General features: G+C 40.8%; 2 protein-coding genes and 1 long non-coding RNA gene across 4 annotated transcripts in view; 2 read left to right on the top strand and 1 right to left on the bottom strand.

Moving 5' to 3' along the window:
• The first annotated feature begins 9877 nt into the window (after positions 1–9877).
• Positions 9878–20343, top strand: LOC106585067 (uncharacterized). Its single transcript, XR_014382506.1, has 2 exons — positions 9878–10024; positions 18922–20343. It is a non-coding gene; the product is annotated as an uncharacterized LOC106585067 (long non-coding RNA).
• LOC106585066 (uncharacterized) overlaps positions 19712–23229 on the bottom strand; it is a 6042-nt gene continuing 2524 nt past the window's right edge. Inside the window, exons 2-3 of the mRNA XM_014170826.3 lie at positions 21460–21565; positions 19712–21144 (exon numbers count right to left, since the gene is read on the bottom strand). Of these exons, the coding sequence (XP_014026301.3) occupies positions 20764–21144; positions 21460–21565 (487 nt within the window). The 3' untranslated portion in view covers positions 19712–20763. The remainder of the gene's footprint in view (positions 21145–21459; positions 21566–23229) is intronic.
• LOC106585068 (LETM1 domain-containing protein LETM2, mitochondrial) overlaps positions 22715–23229 on the top strand; it is a 21191-nt gene continuing 20676 nt past the window's right edge. The window contains exon 1 of one of the 2 annotated variants that reach the window (XM_082968515.1): positions 22715–22738. In XM_082968515.1, the coding sequence (XP_082824641.1) occupies positions 22731–22738 (8 nt within the window). In that variant the 5' untranslated portion in view covers positions 22715–22730. The remainder of the gene's footprint in view (positions 22739–23229) is intronic. The other variant, XM_082968514.1, reaches the window with a different exon arrangement.

Genomic DNA, 23229 nt, shown 5'->3' with positions numbered 1-23229 from the left:
AGTCACAGATAGAAATCGCCTGTGGATACTGTCTCATGGCACTCTATATGCTGACCTTGCCCTTTTGGACCCTAGAAACTTCTCCCAAATAACATCCAATGGTCTTCCAGAGACAGCCCTTCAAGAGCTCAGCAAATATTTGCTTCGATTTGATAGCCGAGCAACTGTTGACAATTTGCAGTGTGAGCTGAGGAGCCTCGCTGTACAGTGGAAAAGACTGAAAAGTTCAGGATTGGAGGACTACATGACCAGGACTGTGGAGGATGCCCCTGATGGAAATGAAGATGAGGTGGAAATGAAGAATAAATGCTGCTCATCCTGTAAAGAATGTCCACTGTGTTGTTACCAGATGCTGAGACGGTACAACCCGCTGACTGATGCATACCATATTCTTGGCCTTGGATACAAGTTCCTACTCACTTTCTCAGTTACCCAGGTAGCTTGTGAGCGAAGTTTCTTTACCTTAAAGTATATCAAGAGCAGACTTGGGAGCAATCTCTCACAAGAACACCTAGAGGCCTTCATGCTGATGGTCACTGGGAAGGGCATCCTAATGGCCCTGGATACTGACATGGTGATCGATAGAGTTGGAGAAAAAAAGAGCTGTTGAGAAAATTGCTCCTCCAATAAGGTAGTTGCGACATATTTCCTATAACATGCTTACTTACCATTATTTTACTCCTACATTTCTAATGTTTATTTTTCCTGTCTGTAATAATTCTGTCCAGTACTTTGACAGAGTGAAGCCAGCCAGCTGACCCTGAGCAGCAGTTAAACATTTCTGTGACTTAGATTTTGAATAGTCAAGTAATAGGGAATTTTTGTTATTTTCATAAATAGACTCACGCATTACCTTTAGCTACAGAATATCTCACCATGGTGAGTTTCCATCCCCCTCTATACTTCATTCCTTTCTCCAGGGCGCAGAGAGCGGGGCTGTCAACAGTTTAATTACATATGTTTAGCTGTGAAACCATATTACAATCGATGTTCCCGAACAGATTTCACTTGGGTTTCCGAAATGAAGCACTGGGTAGCTGCAGGAACAGGGTTGGAGAGCCCATGGTATACATAGTGTGTGCGAAATATTACCTGTGGCAGTGAAATTACCAGAGTAGCCTACCCAACATGAGCGAAAAACGTAACGGTGGGAAAGTGGCCTCCATTCACTAATCCAGTGCATACGGATGATGTCATTTTTGTCTTGCCCATTTGATAGTGTCCCAATTACATATTAGGAAAGACATGGTTAAATTGAGAATAGTCTGATGGGTGAAAATATGATCAGAGAGACAGCTTGTGCCTGAGGCAAGGACTAGAGTGCAAGCTTTTTTTGCCAACTTTCTCAAATCATTATTATTAACTGGGTGGTTTGAGCCCTGAATGCTGATTGGCTGACAGTCCTGGTATATCAGACCATATACTTCAGGGTATTGTTAGTGCTCTAATTACGTTGGTAACTAGTTTATTATAGCAATAAGGCACCTCGAGGTTTGTGGTATATGGTCAATATACTACGGCTAAGCACTGTATTCAGGCACTCCGCTTAGGGTGCATGCATAAGAACAACCCTTAGCCGTGGTATATTGGTCATATACCACCCCATTGTGCCTTATTGCTTAAATAGCCTATAGACGCATCATGCAGCCCATATATCATCTTTTTATTTCTAAGGCATTCTAAGGTTTGTATCATTCACAGCTAAATTTGCCAAATAACTAAAAATCTAGCATATAGGACCTGTTTCAAATGATCACTTTTACGCTCAACATAGCCACTTCATATGCGCACACTCGCTCTGGAATTGGAAAAATATGCATTATATTTTATTCAGCTAAATTCAATTATATTCTTCTTACTATAAAATCATATAATATAAAATAATGGCACTGTACTTATATGCATATCTTGTCTGCAAAATGAACAAGGCTACAGCCTATGGCATGGCTTATAGCCAGATAACATACAGTAGGCCAACTCATATTTTGTTCTTCTGAAATACATGTTCTTCATATTGTTAGGTTCTTATTTTCAGAGTAAATAACTCACGGACACTAGAGAAGCTTAACCAAGTTGAATTATTCCCAAAGGGTCGATACAGCTGTTATTCAGACAGACAAAAAAACATTTCACATAAGCACTGATATTTAACCCTTTCTCCTAGGCTGAGTCTCCTCCTACCCATTTGTACAAACATCGTTCTTTACTGCTAGGCAGGACACTAGTGATACGGCCATAAACTTCTATTTCTCCCTTAAGGTGACCTGACCTCACCTCACCTCAACCCCCCTCCATTACTAATTCATGGCTCTCTGCCCTTATCAATGCCTGCCACATGTAACCGCTTCCCTGCACTCAACACATTCCAAGCTTAGTTGCATACACTATATACCTTCCTCCTATAACCCTTAACTTCTGGTGTAGACCCTCTAAACCTTAGCACTCCATCAGTGACATGAATTAGTATATTTTCATATTCTCATAACCCAACAATATCATGTTGTTTCTTTAGACCTGCCAAAAATAATGTATTTATTATACTTTTTTAAATGTAGCTGTTCCAATGGCTTGCATCAGAGGCTTGTCTGCTGCTTGTATGAGTGGAGCCTGGAGATGCTAAACATGTTTATATTAATTAATGGTCAATTACCATGAGACTGCAGACTTTTGCATGACAAAAACCGTCTGACAAATTTTCATGACTGCCACAACCCTAGCTCCGCCCCCCAAACAAGTACACATTTGGTGAATCAGACCAAATCTGATCGATGTTCCAGAATGCTGGAAGGGGGCCAGAGTGAAAAAGTTTGGGAACCCCTGCTCTACTGTACTGAACTATACTTTTCTTTACTGTACTGTACTCTGCTGTCCTGTACTGTGCTGTCCAAACTTGTTAAACATAGATATTTATGATTGGTTCGGACTAGACCAAATCTGAATCAATCATAGAAGTATACTGCACCAAAAAACAGACCCCCAAAAAAAGAAGTCGGTCTGGACAGGACCAAAACGTGGAGTCGGTCAATGCTTACTTGATGTGCAGCCAGATTACACTACGGTGCACAGTGAGTGATCAGCAAATATACATATTGTGTCAGGGCACACAGATGTAAAAAGTTCCAATTGAATATATTCCAATGTACTTACTTGAAATGGCAAATGGACATTTGGAGGGTGCTCTATCATTCTAACAAAATGAATTTAAAGTTTACCGTAAAAGCTTGGACAGATCAACTTGTAGAAAAAAGGAAGGGAAGCACTGCTGGGATACAGTAGAACGTTGTAGGTTGAAAGTGCTCTTTGGTAAAGGGGTTTTAAATGACCCCCCAAAAAGAGGACCAAGGCACTCTTTTTATTTTTTTTAATGTTAGGGCACTCTTTATTTAATTAAAATGTCTTTATTGTTATGGCATGTTCAATAGAACAAAACCTTTAAAACTCTGACCCGTTTCAGCAGCATGGCCTTAGTCAGGGAGTACAATGATACTATGACACAACATGCATTCTTTTGAACAAATCATGATCCAATCAACCCTGATTGGAGAGGGAGTTGTTACAGAATGTTCATTGGTGGACAGTACATAGTAAACAACAATAGGCAATATAAATAAAAAAAGGTGAAATATATATATATATATTCTATCAAAATGAATTTTAAGGTTAGAAGTATGAGATACACAACATTTGTAGCCTTGAATAAGAATTGGCAAAAATAGTGAGAACAGGGGAGCCATATATAAAATATAAAAAGTACACTAGATGGGAGAAAACATGTACCATAATACAATAGATAAAACATCAAGTTCCAACTCCTCTAGGACTAGGCCTACGGGAAATGTGTAGAATCTGCAGACAAACTTCTCTGGAAAAGTTTTGGCAACCACCTCTGGAAGTGTTTCCAGCACCCACCTCTGACAGTCCATTTTTTACTTCACATGAGGGAGAACACATAAAGACAAACTGTTCTAGGTATCTGGGACAAAGTCTGAAAGCAATTCTAAATAATTTAAAGGACTGAAAACCAAAATAAGCAGCTTTATTTTCAGCCCACAAATTTAGCCCACAAATCAAGCCACATAAGTGGGTCAATGTGCAATTATTGTATGTGGGTCTTACTATAAATAAAGGGGCCAATGTGTGACATCAAGGTCAAAAGTTCAAAATGGTATGATAGTTTCTTGCAGCTTCACATGTGTAGTTACAGGAATAAATGTATAGGTACAGTGGCTTGCGAAAGTATTCACCCCCTTGGCATTTTTCCTCTTGTTGCCTTACAACCTGGAATTAAAATAGATTTTGAGGATTTGTATCATTTGATTTACACAACATGCCTACCACTTTGAAGATGCAAAATATTTTTTCTTGTGAAACAAACAAGAAATAAGACACAAAAAAAAAATGAAAACTTGAGTGCATAACTATTCTCCTCCACAAAGTCAATACTTTGTAGAGCCACTTTTGCAGAAAATACAGCTGCAAGTCTCTTGGGGTATGTCTCTATAAGCTTGGCACATCTAGCCACTGGGATTTTTGCCCATTCTCCAAGGCAAAATTGCTCCAGCTCCTTCAAGTTGGATGGGTTCCGCTGGTGTACAGCAATCTTCAAGTCATACCACAGATTCGCAATTGGATTGAGGTCTGGGCTTTGATTAGGCCATTCCAAGACATTTAAATGTTTCCCCTTAAACCACTCGAGTGTTGCTTTAGCAGTATGCTTAGGGTCATTGTCCTGCTGGAAGGTGAATTTCTGTCCCAGTCTCAAATCTCTGGAAGACAAACAGGTTTCCCTCAAGAATTTCACTGTATTTAGCGCCATCCATCATTCCTTCAATTCTAACCAGTTTGCCAGTCCCTGCCGATGTAAAAACATCCCCACAGTATGATGCTGCCACCACCATACTTCACTGATGGTATTCTCAGGGTGATGGGAGGTGTTGGGTTTGTGCCAGGCATAGTGTTTTCCTTGATGGACAGAAAGGAACATTTTAGTCTCATCTGACCAGAGTACCTTCTTCCATATGTTTGGGGAGTCTTCCACATGCCTTTTGGCAAACACTAATGTTTTTCTTTAAGTAATGGCATTTTCTGGCCACTCTTCCGTAAAGCCCAGCTCTGTGGAGTGTACAGCTTACAGTGGTCCTATGGACAGATACTCCAATCTCCACTGTGGAGCTTTGCAGCTCCTTTAGGGTTATCTTTGGTCTCTTTGTTGCCTCTCTGTTTAATGCCCTCCTTTTCTGGTCTGTGAGTTTTGGTGGGCGGCACTCTCTTGGCAGGTTTGTTGTGGTGCCATATTTTTTCCATTTTTTAATAATGGATTAAATGGTGCTCCGTGGGATGTTCAGTTTCTGATATTTTTTTATAATCCAACCCTGATCTGTACTTCTCCACAACTTTGTCCCTGACCTGTTTGGAGAGCTCCTTGGTCTTTGTGGTACCCCTTACTTAGTGGTGTTGCAGACTCTGGGGCCTTTCAGAACAGGTGTATATATACACTGAGATCATGTGACAGACCTTGTGACACTTAGGTTGCACACAGGTGGACTTTATTTAACTAATTATGTGACTTGTGAAGGTAATTGGTTGCACCAGATCTTATTTAGGGGCTTCATAGCAAAGGGGGTGAATGCATATGCACGCACCACTTTTCCATTTACTTATTTGTATGAATTTTTTAAAACAAGTAATTTTTAGCATTTCACTTCACCAATTTGGACTATTTTGTGTATGTCCATTACATGAAATCCAAATAAAAATCTATTTAAATTACAGGTTGTAATGCCACAAAATAGGAAAAACAGCAAGGGGCATGAATACTTTTGCAAGGCACTGTAGGTGCAATGAGACCGTAACTCCACCTAGCAACAACAAAACATCTACATGTCATTCAAAATGTCACAAGAAACATGGATACAACATGTTTCTTTGTCATGACTAGTTGCCAGGTCAACTTCTCTATCATTTACGGCCATGCTAAACATTCCCGAAGAATGAAAAAGATAATCAATAGCATTTTTATGTTTTAATAGTTGATATAATTACAATGGGTTCTGTCAACAAAATCATATAATCAAAATCATATAATCAGTAAACTCTTCAAGCATTATGTCTGTGTCTAAAAACTAGCTGGCAAATTCTTGCTTCCTCTGTCCTTGTTTAATCCATGAAAGTGCATTGCAGCCTAAGGGGAGGAACCTTCACTCCTCTCCTCCAATGTACTTTGAGAGGGAGGTGAGGGAATGGGGGAAAGTGGAGAATTTCAATTGCATTTCCTTGATTCCTCACGTCCTTGCCTCCTTATCAAATCATCAAATCCTATTTTATTGGTCACATACACGTGTTTAGCGGTTGTTATTGCAGGTGTAGCGAAATGCTTGTGTTTCTAGCTCTGACAGTGCAGTAATATCTAACAAGTGATATCTAACAAGTTCACAACATATACACACATCGAAGTAAAGGAATGGAATTAAGAATATATAAATATATGGACGAGCAATGTCAGAGAGGCATAGACTAAGATATAGAATACAGTATATACACATACGAGATGAGTAATGCAAGATATGTAAACGTTATTAAAGTGACTAGTGTTCCATTTCTTAAAATGTCCAGTGATTTCAAGTCTATGTATATAGGCAGCAGTGATGACTATTTAACAGTCTGATGGCCTTGAGATAGAAGCTGTTTTTCAGTCTCTGTCCCAGCTTTAATGCACCTGTACTGACCTCGCCTTCTGGATGATAGCGGAGTGAACATGCAGTGGCTCGGGTGGCCGTTGTCCTTGATGATCTTTTTAGCCTTCCTGGGACATCGGGTGCTGTAGGTGTCCTGGAGGGCAGGTAGTTGCCCCCGGTGATGCATTGGGCAGACCGCACCACCCTTTGTAGAGCCTTGCGGTTGCGGGCGGTGCAGTTGCCGTACCAAGCAGTGATACAACCCGACAGGATGCTCTCAATTGTGCATCTGTAAAAGTTTGTGAGGGTTTTAAGTGCCAAGCCAAATTTCTTCAGCCTCCTGTAGCGCCTTCTTCACCACACTGTCGGTGTGGGTGGACCATTTCAGTGTGTCAATGATGTGTACGCCGAGGTACTTGAAGCTTTCCACCTTCTCCACTACAGTCCCTCCGATGTGGATAGCGGGGTGCTCCCTCTGCTGTTTCCTGAAGTCCACTATCATCTCCTTTTGTTTTGTTGATGTTGAGTGAGCAGTTATTTTCCTGGCACCACAGTCCCAGAGCCCTCATCCCTTCCCTGTAGGCTGTCTTGTCATTGTTGGTAATCAAGCCTACTAATGTTGTGTTGTCTGCAAACTTGGTTATTGAGTTGGAGGCGTGCTTGGCCACGCAGTCATGGGTGAACAGAGAGTACATTTACATTTACATTTAAGTCATTTAGCAGACGCTCTTATCCAGAGCGACTTACAAAATGGTGCATTCACCTTATGATATCCAGTGGAACAACCACTTTACAATAGTGCATCTAAATCTTTTAAGGGGGGGGGGGGGGGGGGGGGGTTAGAAGGATTACTTTATCCTATCCTAGGTATTCCTTAAAGAGGTGGGGTTTCAGGTGTCTCCGGAAGGTGGTGATTGACTCCGCTGTCCTGGCGTCGTGAGGGAGCTTGTTCCACCATTGGGGTGCCAGAGCAGCGAACAGTTTTGACTGGGCTGAGCAGGAACTGTGCTTCCTCAGGAGGTAGGGGGGCGAGCAGGCCAGTGGTGGATGAACGCAGTGCCCTTGTTTGGGTGTAGGGCCTGATCAGAGCCTGAAGGTATGGAGGTGCCGTTCCCTTCACAGCTCCGTAGGCAATCACCATGGTCTTGTAGCGGATGCGAGCTTCAACTGGAAGCCAGTGGAGAGAGCGGAGGAGCGGGGTGACGTGAGTACAGGAGGGGGCTGAGCAAGCACCCTTGCGGGGCCCCAGTGTTGAGGATCAACGAAGTGGAGGTGTTGTTTCCTACCTTCACCACCTGGGGACGGCCTGTCAGGAAGTCCAGGGCCCAGTTGCACAGGGCGGGGTTCAGATGCAGGGCCTCGAACTTAATGATGAGCTTGGAGGGTACTATGGTGTTGAATGCTGAGCTATAGTCAATGAACATCATTCTTACATAGGTATTCCTCTTGTCCAGATGGGATAGGGCAGTGTGATGGCGATTGCATTGTCTGTGGATCTATTGGGGTGGTAAGCAAATTGAAGTGGGTCTAGGGTGACAGGTAAGGTAGAGGTGATATGATCCTTGACTTGTCTCTCAAAGCACTATAGTCGATATGTTGATAGGACTTCGGCAGCCTTTTCCTCAAATTTGCTTTGTTAAAATCCTCAGCCATCCCACGTTAGAAATTGTGCTACTAATGCAAACACGTCTCGTAAAAGTAATTATGTTTTTGTTTGGTTAGCTTTTGGAAATTGTAGAAATAAAACATTTTCCTTCTTCAGAAGTTCCTTGTTGTAGGCTCCTAAGTGGACCATAAGGTTAAAAACCAAACTAAACTAAAAATAAAATAAAAAACGAAGTAACTCCGCCAGAGTGTCTCTTTTGGGTCACGTTTGCCGGTCCCAAGCCCAGATAAAGGAGGAGGGTTGTAATTGTGACATTAAAAAAAACAAGAATCAACAGAAGAAAGTTAATTTGGAGTTCTAAACATATTTAGGGTGTTTTTTTACTCACTTTTTTGTCTCTCCCACGATGATATTCCTCTCTCCTACAGCGTCCATCACAATTACATGCACATTGCCAATTATGCATATTATGTGATGACGTTACTTAGCGACTTCTAGCGACTTTTAGGACAGCCAATAGCTACTTTCCTTACTGAGGAGTTGGCAACACTGGCAATGGGTGCCTTAGACCCCTGCGCCACTTGGGAGGGGATAATAAAATCTCTTGAAGATAAAATCACATAAATCTGCCCCTACACGCTAACCAAATTATTTGTATAGTCCCCCCTCTAGAATCAAATGTACACTTTTCGGTTCACAATCTGTTTGACAAAATGAGTTTCATAGTTACAAATAAGGTCCGTCACCCTACCAAACTTCCCTGCTAAAACCTACTGTAGGTCTGTCTATATGCTGCCTTTTCGTTGTCACAGCCAAAATGTCAATCACCAAACGAGGGGACTAATGCAAGTGTGGATTAAATCGACTTTCGTCCATGCTGTACAACATTGTAAATAAAACAGCACTACCGTGCTGCTCTTTTTATAGTTTTATAAACTCAGCAGGAACATTATTTCTCTCCATTCAACGCCACTCTAATCTCGATGGAGCGTTTCTTTAAAACATGCATCCAATCACTTCGATGCCTTACATAACTAGACCTGTCAATGCTTCAATGTGCCTCGTTTGACAGTGCTTTGGAAAGACAGGACAATGATAGAGATTCCGCTAGTTATGTTAAATTGCAGGCGCATATGCTCCGATTTTCAAAACCATTTGGTGCTCAGTTGAAAAGTTAATGGACTAATTAGAAAAATAAAAGCAGTAATTTTCAATGAGATATAAGAGGTGTGCTGTGAGAGCGTGAGAAGAGGGTCAAATGCGTATATCACGGTCAATGCATGAGAATTGGCAGCTCATGTTTCTCATGTGCAGGACATAAAATGGCCTACAAACCTTTTCTGTATTGTTTATTCTATGCTGTTGAAATGTAGGCCATTTATGAAGTTGACGTTAGTTGGCTGGGTGAAAGTAACTCAAGCGAGCATATCACCAATTTCACTGCTGGACTACTTTAAAGCCCAATTCAAAACCTGTTTACAAGGAAAGTCCCGTTGATATTCGTCACGCAGTTATTATTATGATGATCAGCTGGCACAAGGTAAATATTAGCACGTGAGACATCTCAAAGTGAAACTTATTAGCACGTGAGACATCTCAAAGTGAAACTAACTTATCCAGTTAACTGGTTCAGTCGAAAGTGCACTAATGCTAAACTTTGAGTGCTCTCAACACATGCTGAGGATTGTTTAAAGAAAGCTGTTGACTACCTCAACTTGACTCACGATCATTATTATTTACCTAGGTAAGTTGTATGTATGCTCACCTTACTTTGATGTGGTAACACCTTCAAATGTAAGTATTTATAAAACAGTATATTGCCGTTAGACTTGCTTGGAAATCTGAATGTCATTGTTCTTCTGCCTATGTTTATTGTCCGGACACAAAGACAATCCCTATTTCCTACGGTTATAGTTTATTTTATGCATAATATGTCTTCAACGGGTGCGTTTTTTTAAGCGCCACAAATTACTTGATGTATCCTATCCCAGAACGTTTTTACATGCAAATGGTAAGTTTAAGTATATAACGTTAGTTAATTAGCCTACAAGAATGAGATTTCAGCTGAGCTGGGGCGTTTGTGGGAAGTCGTAAATCCGACATGATTAAGTAAGTGCTTTTGAGGTCGGGCCAATTCTTCAACCATATACATTTAGCTAGCTTACCTAACATTCACAATACGGTCAAATTAGCTGCATTATCCACATTGAAAACTGTCAAAAAACGATTTGTTATCTTTTGGTTAAAAAGGTGAAACGTCACGGCTCGGCAACTCTGGTAACAACATTTTCTCCAAGTTTCCCACTTGTAATTACAATTTGGAAGGTCGTTCAAGTGAAACATTCCAGTATGAACTTTGAGCTTCCGATAACTCCAATAGCATGTGAACACCCCACTAGTCTTTTAGCTTTATTGGTATTTTTTTTACTGGTGTTTTTATTACATTGGTATTGTTATATGGTATTTTATCACATGCTTGAATAATGTTAACATGATTGATAGCCAGGTAGGTTACTTCCTAAATGTAATCTGTCACAGTTACTAGTTACCTGTCCAAAATTGTAATCAGTGACACGTTTTGAATTACCCAAACCCAGTAACGTAATCTGATTACATTCAGTTACTTTTAGATTACTTTCCCCTTAAACGGCATTAGAAGACACACGTATGTTACCAATTGAACCACATCTATTGCAGGATAAATAAATGTTAAAGTTTACATAGCTGGCAATATATGGATGTTACATTTAACTTAATGGGTTGGTTATGTAGGCTTCTTCTAACCCATTTCTTTCTACTACGTATAATAATACGATTAAATGATATCTTTACGTTAAAAACCAAAGTCTATCAGAATTCCAGTCATTCCAATAAATGTTATACCCCTTGATCTTCAAGAATATGACTTGGAAATATGGAAGTATAGATTAGCCAAATTGTTTTACCTGAGCATAACCCCAAAACTAAGGACTTATTAGCCAGCCCTACTCTGTTTATGATTTTGTTGTCATGGAGGACTGATTTGGCTCATTGATTGTAGTTGAAAAATAAATGCTGTGCTTATGGAATGGCATGCTTTGAGCACTACTGAAAATGCTATTTACATGTGAAAAATGAATTCTGCATTTTCTATAGGCCTATTGTTTCACTTTTAGTTGGTGACACTTTGATATCTTGATAATATGCAGCTGTTTAAAGGGCAAATTCACAGATGAAACAATAACAAAACGATCGCCCCACCTCTGTTTTGGTAAAAAAAAAAACTGAGGGATGGGCATGGAGAAATTTAACCACTCTCAGATTAATAGACAGAACTATGGATGCAATGACTGACCATCCATCATATCAAAATTATTGTTTTAACCATGTTATGAGGCTATACATTGTTTACATTTACAATGTTTACAAACATTGGAGAAAAACAAGCTTATATTTTGAGTTCTCATAGAGTGACAGTTGAACTAAACTCATGAGGCATTTATAAGTTATATTCTTCAAGAATCAATGGATATATATATCCAAGTCCAAAAATGGATGTAGCAACTACAGATTGCCCTTTTAAGTCTATCAAAAGTGTGTGAGTTTGAACATGTGTCCATACACCTAGTATTGATACACCTTGTATTGGATCCATTAGGCCTATGGATTTAATGTTTTTATCAGCATGAATTAGATTGCGCAATAAAAGCCCCACTTGTATTCCACAGGCTGGGATCCGCACTGTGCAGTTGTTGTAAGAGCACATTTTTCACTCGCTGTCCACTGGTTTCAAAAAAATTATTGATAGGCTCCTGAGTGGCGCAGCAATACATCTCAGTGCTAGAGGCGTCACTACAGCCCCTGGTTCGATCCCGGGCTGTATCACAACCGGCCATGATCGGGAGCCCCATAGGGCGGCGCACAATTGGCCCAGCGGCGTCCGGTTTAGGGGAGGGTTTGGCCAGGGTAGGCCGTTAACTTAGGCTGTCAACCTCTTGAAGTCAATCATTATTGGGTTCAAATATTTATATTTGTGAACAGCCATCCACAACAACCACAATCCGTAAGGCACAAATAGCTAAATGAGAGCAGCAGTGATTCACATCAATGTGCTATGTAGATAGCAACAATAAGTGACATCCATATCGCCGTAGACTACACCACTGCTGTCATCCTTAACTCCAAGCGTTTATTCAAATTGGATAATCTTTGGATGTCAACAGCAGTTGTACCATTGGAAGACAGCTTGGACTGTAGCCTACAAAACCTTTTCCCACGATCCATCAAACCCATTTGGTGCGTCATCATAGTGGTCTCTGAGGTAGGCATTTTCAAGGGATATATAAAGTGATTGCATATATATATATATATATATCGTACAGACTGGCTCTAAGGCTGCCTTTACAGAGGCAACCCTGATTGGTCAAAATACCAATTAGTGGCAAAATGTGTAAATGCAGCCCAAGAGCCAGTCCTACGCTTCAATTTTGAGATTTTCTCATTTGATAGGACACACACAACTCCTGTATTAGCGGAAGAATGTTTCAGTTCTCGTATTGACTTCTCTAACCCCAAACCCTGGTCTGCTTTGGAAGCGTTCCCGTAAGTCTTGTGATGTTGCTCCTCTGGGTTCAGAAACTCTGTGGGATCCTCTTTATGGTGCCATTTCCGCATTCACATGCTAGTCGGAAACTCAGACATTTCTGACTTGCTGATTCATTGAATGCGGCACTTGCATAATTACAACCTGTTAGCAAGTTGGTAATGTCAGAGTTTCCTAGTTGGGACTAGCACATGAACGCGCCATTTCTCCGAAAAAAAACGAGGTAAAATCATGTCGTCAGTGATCAAGTCGGGGCTCTAGAAAGATTCCTGACTTTCCGACTTGGAATTCCGAGTTGGATGAACGTTCAAAACGATTTTTCCCAGTCGGAGCTTGTTTTTTGTTGTTTTTTTTACGTTCCCAGTTGCCTTGAACACGCTGAAGTCGGAGATTTCCAAGTTTCCAGTTGTTTTGAATGCAGCATTAACAGCAGTTGAACGTCACCATCTGCTAATCAAAGTTACTAAAGCACACACCAATTTTCACCTGGGTCCGGTTTCCCAAAAGCGTCTTGGCTAAGTTCATTGTTAGAACATTTGTAGGAGCATCGTTAAATCTCTGAGCTGTTTCCCAAAACCATCAATATTAAAGTTGCACTTGAAAAAGCTTGTTATTTATCGACTGCCTTAGACCACTCGTAGGACAGCCAAGTGTGTCATTAGATGCGTTTTTTCCCTACCACGTCACTTTATACACAGAATTATCTCCTCTATACAGAATCAAGATATTTGTCTCTCTGTTACCACTGACAACTTCACAACAAAATTGACTACAACTGCAAAGTTGCCAATGTCTTTCCAATTGTTACAAACAAGCAAAGGATAAAAATATGCTTCAAATGAAAACCGAGATGACTGCATTAAAAGACAAAGCCTACCTAACGTCAGCGTAAGGCACCTAGGTTAATGGAGTGTCTCGGATTTCCGTACACAATAATACAAAATGCTCCGAGACCAGGTTGCTCTAGGAGCTGAATAATCCGTCTCCATTGTGGAATAATTATAATGTTAATTAAGGTAAGATTTAAATGAAGAAAGATGATCTGAGAGCTGTGCTGCCTTTCTTTCGATTCTATCAGTATCGACACATAGCGAACGTTCTTCCTGTGTGGTGTTTTGGGAAAAGCTGGTTACATCTTCGGCCAGTGCAGGAAAGATGCATCGTTAAAACACTCAAAAGTCTAATGTTTACCGCATGCTTCCCAGTCAAAACAGTTAATGCATATATTATGACGACATTTTGTGACGTTTTGGTGTTCGGCAGGGGGTTTCTTCAGGAGAAGAGCAGGGCAGTCAAAACCTTGTAATTCAAGATTACAAGTACATTTAATGAGGAGCTTCTTGTTGGAGCCCCTCTTGCAGACCAGTACACTGCTACATAAATAATTTTTGCAACTATAGGCTATATTACATAGATGTGTACTATAGGCTATATTACATAGACGTGTAAGCCTACACTTACAATGTTTCATATGCACCATTATAATCATCCACTTTGTCACATGCATGGACCAGCAGTGTTTTTCTTAACAAAAATGCTTGAAGCGAGTGTTAATGAGCGCTGTTGTTTTCGAGTCAATCACATTAATGGTGTGTGCCACCAGGAATGTTGTTTTTTTTACGATGTACTATCAACTTAAATGTTGTATAGGCCATATTTTCCCTATAAAAACACATGGATGTACACTACCAATGAAAAGTTTGGACACACCTACTCATTCAAGGGTTTTTCTTTATTTTTACTGTTTTCTACATTGTAAAATACAGTGGTTCCTTCTTTAAAAGTTGCGAGCTTACACCGCGGGACTTAGAGGTACCCAGCGTCACGTCTTCATTCCGCAAGGGGGAGTTAGAGCATTCATTATGCATTTGGGTCCCAAGGTTTTTATGACCGATCATATCGAGTGGTTCGAATGATGAATTTGACGCGAGCCACCGGTCCCTGGTGACTTTCTTCAGCAAAGATGGCTGACAAAACATTATGGTGGAAGCAAATTTAAGTAATTATAACATAACTAGTCAAGCAAAAAAAATACAATTGAGAGGAATATGTTAGTTAATGTAGAGACAAACGATTGTGCATATTCTTTTGTTATGAAAATTGCTATTTTGCATGTTTTTTTCAGTCATATCCAAAACTAGGTGTATCAAACTACATTCTTTGAATGATGCTGTCTGCATGTATGTATTACAATTATACACTTCAACAGTGTTTACCACTCCTGCTCCTGGAACATCAATGATTGCACATTGTAACTATGCAATAGACTAGAAACATGATTTACGTGAAGGCTGATTTGTAATTCATATATACAGAATAAAAACAGTACATCCTGCCAGCACGCCCACAAGCGAGCCACTCAAGCGAAGAATGACGCGTGGAAGAGAGCGAGGAATGAGATGGGAGTAACAATCCAGGCTATTTGCTCTGAGACCGGCATTATAAAATTATGAAACAAACAGGGAGAAGGTTTCGAACCCTCAACATTCTAGCCCGAAGTCCAGCACGCTATCGACTATGCCCAGATGTATTAATTGGGGTTGGGGCCGATTGTGGCTAAAAACATTTTATCAATTAGAATCTTTAACATGTGGAAAGGGGAAAAATTATTATTTTTTTCACAAGCGTAGCAGGATGGGCTATTAGCTGAACAATAGACTATTCAACCTTTACTAAAGAATTGTCTAATAGCAAAGCTAGGTGTGAACCCCCCCCCCCCCCCCCAACTTGAGCTAGGTGTGAAACCCCCTCCACAACTTGCAACAAATCATTTGTATCTGTCTTTCCACATCTACCTACACACATATCTACCTGCACACATGGTTAATGTTCTGAAAGTATATGTATGTATGTATGTATGTATGATGTGTGTGTGTGTGTATATATATATATATATATATATATATATATATATATATATATATACACACACTGCTCAAAAAAATAAAGGGAACACTGAAACAACACAATCACACTTCTGTGAAATCAAACTGTCCACTTAGGAAGCAAAACTGATTGACAATAAATTTCACATGCTGTTGTGCAAATGGGATAGACAACAGGTGGAAATTATAGGCAAATAGCAAGACACCCCCAATAAAGGAGTGGTTCTGCAGGTGGGGACCACAGACCACTTCTCAGTTCCTATGCTTCCTGGCTGATGTTTTGGTCACTTTTGAATGCTGGCGGTGCTTTCACTCTAGTGGTAGCATGAGATGGAGTCTACAACCCACACAAGTGGCTCAGGTAGTGCAGCTCATCCAGGATGGCACATCAATGCGAGCTGTGGCAAGAAGGTTTGCTGTGTCTGTCAGCGTAGTGTCCAGAGCATGGAGGCGCTACCAGGAGACAGGCCAGTACATCAAGAGACGTGGAGGAGGCCGTAGGAGGGCAACAACCCAGTAGCAGGACCGCTACCTCCGCCTTTGTGCAAGGAGGAGCAAGAGGAGCACTGCCAGAGCCCTGCAGAATGACCTCCAGCAGGCCACAAATGTGCATGTGTCTGCTCAAACGGTCAGAAACAGACTCCATGAGGGTGGTATGAGGGCCCAACATCCACAGGTGGGGGTTGTGCTTACAGCCCAACACCGTGCAGGACGTTTGGCATTTGCCAGAGAACACCAAGATTGGCAAATTCGCCACTGGCGCGCTGTGCTCTTCACAGATGAAAGCAGGTTCACACTGAGCACGTGACAGCCGTGACAGAGTCTGAAGACGCCGTGGAGAATGTTCTGCTGCCTGCATATGCTGGTGCGGTTGGCCCTGGGTTCCTCCTAATGCAAGACAATGCTAGACCTCATGTGGCTGGAGTGTGTCAGCAGTTCCTGCAAGAGGAAGGCATTGATGCTATGGACTGGCCCGCCCGTTCCCCAGACCTGAATCCAATTGAGCACATCTGGGACATCATGTCTCGCTCCATCCACCAACGCCACGTTGCACCACAGACTGTCCAGGAGTTGGCGGATGCTTTAGTCCAGGTCTGGGAGGAGATCCCTCAGGAGACCATCCGCCACCTCATCAGGAGCATGCCCAGGCGTTGTAGGGAGGTCATACAGGCACGTGGAGGCCACACACACTACTGAGCCTCATTTTGACTTGTTTTAAGGACATTACATCAAAGTTGGATAAGCCTGTAGTGTGGTTTTCCACTTTAATTTTGAGTGTGACTCCAAATCCAGACCTCCATGGGTTGATCAATTGGATTTCCATTGATTATTTTTGTGTGATTTTGTTGTCAGCACATTCAACTATGTAAAGATAAAAGTATTTAATAAGATTATTTCATTCATTCAGATCTAGGATGTGTTATTTTAGTGTTCCCTTTATTTTTTTGAGCAGTGTATATCATTTCTTAACGAGCCTTTCCATAAGTCCATGCAAGTTTCTTCGTGTCTTCTGACTGTAATTAGAGTGATGTTGTGCCGTGATGCCAGCAGATTAATTGCCGATCGCTCATCATCTTCATGAACATAAGCAAGTGATGTCTGCTAAATCATCAATTTAGGTTTCTCCAGAAATAAATAATTCAAAATAACAAACTGTCTTTATTTACAAATTAGTGAGAATGTCTCACCCTATGTTCAAGAATTGCCTTTTCTCACTCTAAAATTAAAACGAAATCTCCAAAATATCGTTACTTTTTAAACAAAGCGATGTATTATTAATTAATTTAGATTTATATAAAAGCCCCTTAGGATCTGTGAGAATATCTAACAGAAAATGCCACTTAGATATTAATTTAGAGTCCTCCAATCCTCTAAATGTAATTATTGGCGGAGAGTCACGTCATTGAAAAACATTTTTTTCGATATACTGTAGGCGAAATTAGGCTCACTAGTGTTGAGTAATGTGCTGTTAAAAATGGTGAAGGTCTTATTTATTTAAAGAGGATGTTGAAGTTAGAATCGCTTTTTTAGCACCGTTTCGCGCTGTTCTGAGGCAAGCATGGGGACTAGTCTTGATATATCAATGAGCTTTTTATTTTCTCTTAATCTCCATTTGGGTATTGGCTAGACAAGAATTAGAAAATTAGGGTGCAGAAATGTTATGCTTTTATGCTCCATTATTTAACTAGACAAGTCAGTTAAGAACAAATTCTTATTTACAAGAACGGCCTACTCCTTCCTCCCGTTGTACAGCACCATATTTTCCATTCCCATCCTAATGGAAACCCTGATGGTTTCGTTTTGTTGTTTTTCTCTGAATAGAAACACCATAATATTAATCAAATTAATTAAGCCAAATTTCTTAAAATCAATCCCATATGCTATGTTATTACAGAAAAGGTTTTAAATTCTCTGGTAATGCCTATATGGAAGACTATCAAATGCTTCTCAAAGATGCCCTCTGGTGGTCAAACTAGCAATAATTTGCGTTAACAGAAAAAATGGCTGACAAATAGATAACGTGCCACAGAATGCTGCAGCAGCCCGCAAGGTGTGCCACAGTATGACACAACTTTTAAAGGAGGAACCACTGGAATAGTGAAGACATCAAAACTATGAAATAACACATGGAATCATGTAGAAACCAAAAAACTGTGAACCAAATCAAAATATATTTTATATTTGAGATTATTCAAAGTAGCCACCCTTTGCCTTGATGACAGCTTGATGAAAACATCTAAAAGAATTGCACTACATCACTGGCCACCAGGCAGGCCAAAACTCCATCACACCTAAACAGGCTGAAATTTTTGTTGGTCTTTTCAAATGGCTCTTACACTGAGGGCATTATCATCCTAATCACAGTATTATTCTGACCTTGTAGTGTGGAAAGAGGGAAATCACGTTTTTGACTGCACTGGGCCTTTAAGATCTTTGATAGGCTGATGTGGAATTTGTTACAGGAAATCACTGTCAGCTGGTGAGGTTAGCATAGGGCTAACATGTGGCAGGTTATCTGATAGAACACTACATTGTAGCTGGTCCCATCACATGCAACTACGTCGGATTTTAATTGGCTGATGCACATTTTGAGACTGAGGAAAATGTTAGGTTTAACTTTTTCTAATGTCCAAGTATAGACCCCTCTATCTTATTTATTTACTTTCTCCACAGTACCCCAACTCGAGGCAAGGAGAGGTATTGAAAGTGCACTGACTCCTACAGGTGCATCGTGATGGTTAACCTCTCAACCGTGGAGCACAGCACCAGAAGACCTCCACGCTGCTGGCCTCCAGTGGCTATTTTCCTCGTCTTCATCCTCACCCAGCAGCTCTACGCCCTCATCGTGTTACAAGGCCAGTTGGTCAGCTCTACTGAGGCCATCATCAGCCCTTTCAACTTCTGCCTCCAGGGACAAGATGTTGGAGTTATCTGTGATGATCAACACAACAACATGGCTGCCACCGCTGGTGTATTAGTGTATATCCTCAGGGTTCTGGTCATTATGAGCCTGTATATTCCACTGGTGCTGGTGCCCTTTGCCCTCATGGCCTTTCTGTTTGCAGTCTGCTGTGATGACAGAGGGGTGTTGTGGTTCAGTGTCAGCTGTCAGGTTGCTTCCAGCCTACTGATGCTTGTGGGCCTCTGTGTGTTTGTGGGGCTCCACTTTAGCTATGTGTCATTGGCTGGTATGACAGCAGGGTACTATGTCTGTGTGTTTGTTAATGCTGAGCTGGCTACAGCAGCTGTACTGACCTGGATGACAGGGAGGCGGGAGCTAAGAGATGAGACGACAGCCTATGATAACTAATAACCCAGTGGAGAGGCTTGCTGGTAACCAACATGGGATTGTCAAGTCCTCCCTAGTGTTCAAATAAGAGGAAATGTTCAGCAACCCCTAACTGACCTCTCTGCAACAGTTTACGTTGGCAAACATTTGTTTGCTGGTCAGGAAAAACAAGTCAACTTTTGATTTGTTTATTTCAAGTTTTTCAATGTGTTCAACATGATCAACCAAAAAGGTGTACATTTTAAATGACTATGTCTATATAATGTTTTTGAAAACATACTATTCATAACTTTATTTTGTCTTTTCATGTTTGTGTTCTGTTCTGTACATAATGTATATTTTTAAATCAAATTAAGTTTCCAATATGAACTCTGATACAGAGATACTTTGACCACTACTACTATAGTCCTACTGTATTGTGGTCGGCAATGTTGACAACAAAAATGCTACAGTAATTTTAAGAAATCAACCACTAGCCTAAGTAATTCAAAAAGATATTGCATACCTTCTGGCTAACTGTCATGTTCCAGTAAATGAGTGTGATAACAATGATTATTAGGTGAAGTAGGTTAAGTTAAACCACCAATTTTGCTCACGAGTCTCAAATGTACATGATGTATTCGTCAACAATGTTGCAAAATTGTGAAGTGCATGACATGCCTGTTGATCATAAGCCTATCATAAGAGTATGTTGATGGTCAACAAAGATTTCTGTAATTTCTATATGAATTTGGTCAGGTCGCCAAAAAAGTGACATATTACAGCTTTTAAAAAGAAATGTCATCAATAAAAGTGCCTTTAGAATATCCCGGTAGTCACATTTTATTCTTCAATCACAATTATATATATTTTTTGTTTCTATTACAAAGTATGTCATTGCCCTTTTAATGCTCTTAATAAAGGGGAAACTATCTTGCGCAGTTGCGCCTAATATTGTACACATCATTAGTTGCACCTAGTGAGCCAGTTTTTAGGCCCAAGGCCTTTTCTAAGACATAGTGCCTAAACACTTCACAGATGAAACCTAAATGCTTTCAATTGAGATGTATTTACTAACATATACCAAGAACCCACTATTAGCAGAGAAGGAAATCATTCATGTTATGGGTCCCATTTGCCCCCATTGACTATTTTTAATATACTCTAGTCTACATGACCTCACTGTGTACCCCCCCCCCCATCTCAGTTTGTAAGGAAAGCATCTCAAAGTTCAAAGTGTTCCATCATCAGGTGAAAAATATCTCCCTTACAAGCCTGAGGGAATCATCGTCTGCTGTGGGAGACTGTGACCGTGAGTGGTCCTCTGCTCCTTCAACATCCTGAGCCAAATCCCCTGGACCATCAGCATCGTAGTGACCATGACCTGGTCCTGAACTCTGACCCTCAGGTCCCTGCTCTATGTTGTTATTGTGAGTGTTGTTGTTTTGAGCGTACAGTAGAGTGTCCTCCTCGGCTACGTCGATGTCCGTTTCTGAGACATACGTCCTCTCCTGGGCATCAGAGTCTGAGGACTCCGCCACCACGTCCAACTCAGACAGCCTCCTCTTCTTCTCCCTGACACAGTTGTTTTTTGCATTCATAGAGCAGCCCACCACACTACTTTTGACCTGTAGGAATGAATGCAATATACAGGGTGAATTGGATAAAGCAGACAGAAATAGCTCAGTTATATCCACTAGAAATGATTCTCAAACCTCCCCAACAGACGTTTCACAATTTTGTTGTAGCCCTGAACTAGCTCACCTGATTCACCTATTCAAAGGCATGATGATTACCTGATGAGTTGAATCGGGTGTGCTAGCTCTGGATTAGATCAAATAACAGCTGGGGGTCCCCACTAGAGGTCTTTCATACTGTGGTCTAAGCTAGCTAGCTGCATCCCCCCATACCCCTCAGTGAATCATCAGTCTATGGAACATCACCTGTTTGTCACCATGACAAGCTCCATCTTCTCCAGCTCCAAAATCATTCAAATAACTGACAGCTGCCTCCACCAGTTCCTTTTCATTCATGCAGTAGAAAGCCACTCTGAACAGCAAGAGAGGGAAAATTAAGTCCTATGTGCAGAAAATGAATGCTTTTCATATAGCCGATAATAGGCCATCAGGTTACTTTTAGTTGAAAAATAGAAAAGTTAGTGGTTGAAACCACACTCTTACAGAAAACGATTGCCATTTTGAAAATGCAGTAAAATTGCAGTAACTGTACTTGACTGGTATTTTTCAGAATAAAATGCAAAATTACTGCAGTAAAAAACGTATCTTGGAAGCAATATATAACTGCAGTACAGTGTATTGCAGCTATACTGCATTCTGACCAGTGGATGCTCCTCAGAGGGGGAAGGGGAGGACCATTCTCCTCAGTGAATTTCATAAAAATTACAATTGTAAAACATTTTAAAAGTTATCCTTTTTAGATAAAACTATACTAAATATAAATCACGTCAAATAAATGCTTAAAACACTATTTTGCAAAAAGTCTACAGCAGCCTCAACAGCACTCTGTAGAGTAGCACCATGGTGTAGCCAGAGGACAGCTAGCTTCCATCCTCCTCTGGGTACATTGACTTCAATACAAAACCTAGGAGGCTCATGGTTCTCACCCCCTTCCATAGACTTACACCAGCCTTAAAGTATGGGTCGCGGACCTGTTAATCGTGGGTCGCGACGTGTCAGAGTAAATTTATAATTATTTAATTAATTACAGGAATTGATCTGCTCGGCAGCGGTCTCTGCTCTGTTTGGCAGCTGCACGAGTGTGAGAGGGAGATGCCCGTGTGCTTCGCGGTTTACCAGATCTTTTTTCTGTAGTTTCCTTGAAGATCACTCCGCGACACACACAACGCAGCACTGTCGTCCAGCAGCAGTTGATGCGCTGTCTGCCACTGACTTGTCATTCCCACTCGCCATCACTCACCGTTGTCATCAAATGGACTCATGCTAGCCACAAATTCTGACTGGGCTCAATTGTCATGAAACGCATATACAGCGATGAGTTTCTCTCTCTTTCATACAAACTTATAACGAGGAGCGCCCACAATGTGTTTTGTGCGGGGAAGTGCTTAGTAATGAGTCTCTCAAAACAAACAAATTAATAAAACGACATGTCCTGGACAAACATCCACAGCATGATGGCAAACCCAGGGAGTTCTTTGAGAACAGAGCAGAATGCTTCAGGAAACAGTGCTTCGACAATGGAAAAGTAAGTCAGCTAGCAAGGCATTGTTGTCATTTTATAACAGGTGATGATAAGCAGAAAAAATGGAGTACTAACTAGCTCTCATCGTAGTAGATGTGAGTTTCTCTTTCAAACAATCCCCTGGCCTTGTACACAGCTAATAGCTAACATTCGCCAAAGCAAGCTAGCTACTGTTAGTGCAACCCTAGTAACAGTACAGATGAAGATTAAAAATGATCAAGCTTAGTGTACATCAAAACGGAGCCCAGAATATACATGCTTGTTGAAAACTTCAACCAGCCACACACCTCTCATAAGGGCTGTGTGTGTGTTTTCTGGTCTACATCTGTGTGATGTGATCAATCAGTTTATTCCAGTTTAGAATAAAAAAATATGAATTGTATTTTAACAGCAACAGTTCCAACCTAGACTTTCTTTCAACAATAATTTATACAGTAAGATGTACAGTAGGCCTGATTATTTTTCATCTGTACTGTTACTTAGGGTTGTGTAAC

This window comes from Salmo salar, chromosome 24 (genome assembly GCF_965601325.2).
Source record: "Salmo salar chromosome 24, fSalSal1, whole genome shotgun sequence".
Classification (NCBI taxonomy): Eukaryota; Metazoa; Chordata; class Actinopteri; order Salmoniformes; family Salmonidae; genus Salmo; species Salmo salar.
The sequence above is the reverse complement of the archived record's forward strand: the minus strand, read 5'-3'. Positions and strand labels throughout refer to the sequence as shown.